This window comes from Tachysurus vachellii, chromosome 17 (assembly GCF_030014155.1).
Source record: "Tachysurus vachellii isolate PV-2020 chromosome 17, HZAU_Pvac_v1, whole genome shotgun sequence".
NCBI lineage: Eukaryota > Metazoa > Chordata > Actinopteri > Siluriformes > Bagridae > Tachysurus > Tachysurus vachellii.
In genome coordinates, this window is record NC_083476.1 from 7,350,140 (window position 1) to 7,356,321 (window position 6,182).

General features: G+C 38.9%; 1 protein-coding gene across 1 annotated transcript in view; it reads left to right on the forward strand.

Annotated features, from left to right (window-relative positions):
- Positions 1-2,337, forward strand: part of ntng2b (netrin g2b) — a 65,259-nt gene extending 62,922 nt beyond the window's left edge. Inside the window, exon 8 of the mRNA XM_060891458.1 lies at positions 1,279-2,337. Coding sequence (XP_060747441.1) covers positions 1,279-1,631 — 353 coding nt within the window. The 3' untranslated portion in view covers positions 1,632-2,337. The remainder of the gene's footprint in view (positions 1-1,278) is intronic.
- The last annotated feature ends 3,845 nt before the right edge of the window (positions 2,338-6,182 follow it).

Consider the following 6,182-nt stretch of genomic DNA (forward strand, 5'->3'; position numbering starts at 1 on the left):
GACAATTGCATTATCCTAAGAAAAATTGAAAAACTGCTTCATAGTATTTACCTCACCCCCTAAAATGGTTTTATATGCATCTGCTACCTTCTTTAAAAAAAGTCCACAGAGAGCTCTGGGCATATATGTACATTTTTTTTGGGAATGCCATATTCTCCTCCCTTTCTAGTGCCAGCTTGCAAAGGAAATATAATTTTTGTTAGACAGCTTTTCTTCCTAAATTACTTCTCTGAACTGGCACAGTCTTTTAGCTGCTTTCACAGCTGCATACAAAATGTTAGTTCATCGCTGTTATCCTTCATTTTTATTGGATTCCTATCGGATAAGTTTTTGGATCAGTTTTTTTCAACAGCAAAGATCTAAAGCTCCTCCAAAACACCCCAAAATGGATCAATAATATTAAGATCTGGTACCTGTGTAGCCCATGGGAGATGTTTGTAAGATCATTGGTATTATATATTACTGTAATAGTCTACCCAAAGGTGGGGGTTGTATCAACTTGTACTGTATGAGCTCATCTGTTTTTCATCTCTTCGTCCTGACCAGATTGTTTAACAAAACAATTGTTCACAAAACGCAATTAGACGACTAAATTCCTGCTAACAATAGACAAACACACCTCTGTTCTGCTGAGATGGAGTGAGGATGTAGAAGGTTGCTTGAATAGCTTGTATCCCTGCTGCACCAATCTGCCACTGCTGGGCCCCTGAGCAAGGCCCTTAACTCTCAATTGCTTAGTTGTATAAAATGAGATAACAATGCAAGTTGCTCTGGATAAAGGTGTCTGCAAAATGCTGTAAATGTGAATATTAAAGAAACTTGTTATAAGGACTCACAGATTGACTAGAAGGAACTCATTAATCGTGTCTGGAGATCAAGTTTCCTAAGAATTACCAGTCCAGCTGTAATCTGAGAGAGCCAAGTGATTATTTAGACACGGTCTTAAGGATTAGGATTGAAAACAGTCCAAGTAAGAAGGCAAATCTCCTGGGACATGGTTGTTGATCACAGCTGTAACTCCAGTTTCTTAGTACCAACATGAAATATACTGTATGTATATATAAAAACGTGTGTATATGTGTGTAATAATCCTGTTTGCCCATGTGGGAGCTGTAAGTGTCTAGAACATATAGCAGCAGTGTTTTGCTCAACTTTTTTTTCCTCTCTGAAACTCTTTCAATTGTTTCCCTACTTCAAATTGTAACTATTATTAAGTTATTGCTTCTTGATCCATGCATCACTGACATAACAAGCAAACTTCATTGCCTGTCTCCTTAGCAAACGTGTGTGATGAGGAGCTGTTGATGTGCCAGAATGGCGGTACATGCCACCAGAACCAGCGCTGCATCTGCCCACATGAATTTAAAGGTGTCCTATGCCAACACTCACGCTGCGAAGACGGGAAGAAGTGCATCCACGGCGACCACAATGGCACCTCTGTGTCTGCTCTGAGCCTGGCACTGCTGGTGCTGTGCCCGCTCCTCACCCTCCTGCTGGGTTCTGCAGTCCTTCTTCCTGAAACAGTGCCCGTCTTTCTCCCACCGTCACACACATCAACACACACCTGTGACGGCGCACTGGCTATTACTCTGCTCTGCACCCTCAAGGAACCTAGGACTTCCTGGACATAGAATTAGGGAAGAGAAATGACTCAAAATGAGAGATTTGTAATTTTTTTGTTTTTGTTTTCACAAAAGAAAAACTATAGCCCAAAAAGAAATAATATATACATGTATCAAATATTTATATATGTACTATACAGGTATTAATAACAGATATGAAGAGTTTAGGCACTATCCTGATTAATGATTTAGGAAAAACATTCATAGTAGCAGGAAGAGGCGGAAATTTCAGCACTCTGATTGGACGAGCCTTTATATCACCCTGCTGTGCTGCTGTATGTAACGAACACACTGTTAAATGCTAAAAAGTTATTTAAAAAAAGAGATCAGTAATTTAGTATTTGCAAGCTCAGATCTATTAAGGGTTTATGCACCGTTCTGAGTCTGAGGACTGTCACTCACCACAGTTAGAGGAACACTGTATTCAAGAAGCTCACTATGAAACTATGAAGACGACAGAAAAAAAAAAGCAATGATGACGCTTACATATCACATTCAAATATTTTTGGTACAGATTATTTTTGTTTGCATTTAAACCTATACATAAAAGGGAGGATTTATTACACTTGAGCTGGCCTGTAGTCAAATCGAGATACAGTACGTTTTTTTAATCAGATGACGCGTGTCTTAAGGTATAAACGTTACACGCTGACATATTACAGACATTTATTCGGTATGATAGGAAAGAAATTTCTTGTTCACAGCTTATGATTAACTTGACAGAAAAACAACATTTATGAATAATGAAAATAAAATGTGAGGACTAAATAACTCTCAGATAAAGGAAATCTAGATGCAGCATTGGAGCACTGGAGCGTTTTTAGTTTGGTCACAGGGCATTATGCATACACAGACTTGTTCAGAAATTTCTCTTAGCTAATCCACCTACTGCCATGTTTTGAGGAGGAAACAAGGGAAATTGGTTGACCCTTTGACAACAAATCCTGTTGAAATTTCTGTTTTGTCCTGTAGGATCTTATTTGATTTTGATCATCTTATTGGAATCTGCTTCTGCTTTATTTGAAATACTGCCTTGTTTTTGGAAAGTTACTGGAAATTACAGAGTGAGCTTTGGGAGTTTTCCTATAAATTTGTTCAGTTAATGACCGAAACAGAATAAGATGTTTACAGGATGGGTTCTAAAACAGTTCCATATAGACCATATAGAACACGAATTTATACCAATAAAAGTGCTCATCATACATGATATTTATGTCTTGTCCTATAAGATGGGTCCGAAATAGGATAGAAAGTCTAATTCAAATCCCGAAGTCTCCTGCTGGAATACTTTTTTAGGATTTTTTTTTCACACAAGGGGCATCATTTCACAGAAACGTAGCCTTAGCTCATGAACCAGGGACAGGGAAGCTATGAGGCTGTAACGCTACCCTCAGCACCACCGTGTCGCCATCAACAAAACAGATATTACAGAAAATCAGAAAGTATAAACTATTTATATTCTGAATATATTTGACTGATGAAGGGTTAAGGTCACTTAACTGAAAATATAACGCATCAAACCAGAACCGTCAGCAATACTCACTCACTCACTCATTTTCTACCGCTTATCCGAACTACCTCGGGTCACGGGGAGCCTGTGCCTATCTCAGGCGTCATCGGGCATCAAGGCAGGATACACCCTGGACGGAGTGCCAACCCATCGCAGGGCACACACACACACTCTCATTCACTCACGCAATCACACACTACGGACAATTTTCCAGAGATGCCAATCAACCTACCATGTATGTCTTTGGACCGGGGGAGGAAACCGGAGTACCCGGAGGAAACCCCCGAGGCACGGGGAGAACATGCAAACTCCACACACACAATGCGGAGGCAGGATTCGAACCCCCGACCCTGGAGGTGTGAGGCAAACGTGCTAACCACTAAGCCACCGTGCCCCCCCCCGTCAGCAATACTCAATTATAAATCCAGCTACTAATCTGAAATGTGTCCATAGCATCCTTTAACAAATCAAATCAGAACATTAGCCAAGAACTGAAGGTGACTTAAATGAAATTCTCCTGGCTCCTGGATTCTCTGGTTGAGATATTTGTGATTCTTACATGTAATGGCTGCACAGTCGGGTGACGTCATTGTAAAAACTGCAATGTAAACAAAGAGGCAATGTAGTCATGTGACATACGTTTCAGCACAATGAAGCATCTAGTTTTCCTGTATCTATAAACAGGCACGACAGTTAGGACAACATGTTCAGGTTAAATACAATAGAGAAGAAGAAATGATTATAATATAAATGGCAATATAACTTAAATAATAACTTAAAGAGACACTTGCACTACACTGGACGTGCTATATGATGTGATGGATGAGGATATGATCTTGCAAACAATACAGGGTTGAAATAAGGAATAAATTAAGGATATTCTATTTCACAGGAAAGGAGGTTCATGGGGTAAGGATTACAATTATATTTATTAAAATAGAAGAAAATGATCTAACTGTTCGTGGTTTCAAACAATGGACACACTATAAACTACTGAAATGCAATAATTATTAATGGATAGATGGAGACTTTCATTATGAGAGATTTTGACACTGTTGTAAACTTTACAGTAAAAATGACTGTTATTTGGACAAGATCTCGGCTGTGTGTTTTATTTGTTTGAAAGATTTTTAATTTTTTTAAATAAGGTGAATTATCTAGTCAAGTAAAGAAGAAGAAACACTTGTATAGGATATGGATCAGTCACATAGTGAGTGAAGGATCATGATGCAACTGATTTGATTCCAGATATGAATCATATTGTTATCTGTTTATAGTTACATTGTGAAACTGTGTAAATATCAGTGACATTAGTTAGTTATCATGTTATCACGTTTGAGCAGTTTTAATCCCTTAAAATGAATAAGACATTTTATCCAGAACCCGTAAGTTGCTTCCCTGTTTAAAAAAGTTTAAAGGAACATCTTACTCTGAAAATTATAAAGCCTGGACACTGGAGACTCCTTCCAAATAAAAATAATCATCTGCTCACAAATAACTTCACTTATGTAGCAATGCCCACCCCAGACGTTACTGTGTACTTTGTTGCCATAGAAACCATTACACTATTGCCAGAGCTGCTGTTACAGAAAATTAATCAACACCTTTCCGAGCAGTCAGACTTGAACGCTTGTGCGTAAATTAAAAATGTATGGGAGTCTCACATTTTTTCAAATGAATCCAGGCAGGATGAAACTTGTTTATAAGGCATCATAAATTCTCAGTGGATTCAAGTTTAGGTACTGAGAATATGATGACTATAAATCACTATAAAAGAAATCAAAGAAAGATTCTTAACATGAACAGCCAATGACAGAAGTTCAAAGATGTGTGTAAGATATTTTAGTAAGCATGATTAATTATTAATTCATATTAATCAAGAGGAAATGGATCTGAGTGCACTTCTCCTGTCAGAATTTTACATTTTCAGCATTTAGCAGACAGCCTTATCCAGAGTGACTTACAACTGAGGGTTAAGGGCCTTGCTCTGGGGCCCAGCTGTGGCAGCTTGGTGGACCTGTGATTCAAACCCATGACCTTCCGATCAGTAGCCCAACACCCTAACCACTGAGCTACCACATCCCAGAATGTGTGGCAACCTGTAAAAACAGTTAAACATTAACTCGACATCATGTGTTACATCAGCCACCGGATCACCCAAACTGGACAGATGAAGACTTTTTAACACTTTTCTTTGAAATCTTCCCCTGTCCACTTTGGGAGTCTGTGCTCATGATAGCCTCGGTTTCATCTTCTCTGCCTGCAAGCATGGAGCCATGGGAGGTTTTCTGCTGTTGTAGCTTATCCACCTCATGGTTTGATGTTTTGTGCCTTTGACGATGCTTTTCTGCTTACCATGACTGTAAAGAGTGATTATACGACTTACTACAGTATATCCTTCTTTTTGGCTTGAACCAATTTTGCCATTTTCTCTGATCTCAATCATCAAACAAGGTGTTTCTACCAACAGAACTATTGATGTTGACTCACTTGGCATGTTCGGTTTTTACAACATTCTGTATAAATTCTACACACTGTTTGTGTCTGTGTGTGAAAATCTCAAAAGATCAGCAGCTTCTGAAATACACACCCAGCATGTCTGGCACCACCAACCGAGCCACAATCCAAATCACCGAGATCACATTTACCCCCATTCTGATGGTTGATGCGAACATTACCTGAAGCTACTGGATTGTATCTGTATCTGCAGATTTTATGCACTGTTGCCAGACGACTGGCTGATGATGAAGGTGCTACGGAAATGTATTTCCTGAACAATGTAAAAGGAAGAACTCTTACTGCTGAGTCAGTGAGTTTATGAATATGAACACAGTGTAATAAAACCACTGTCACAGATAGATAGGTACAATTCACCTGCAAGAGAAAAAAAACATCACCTTAAGCACCTCACTATGATGGAAACATCAATGTTAGTGTGCAGTTTAAAGCAGAGACGATTGCCCAATTCATTGTCCCGTGGCATTATACAGCACTAATACGATCAAGTGATAAACTTCACTAGGAGTTACCCAAACGACACTAGAGTCTGA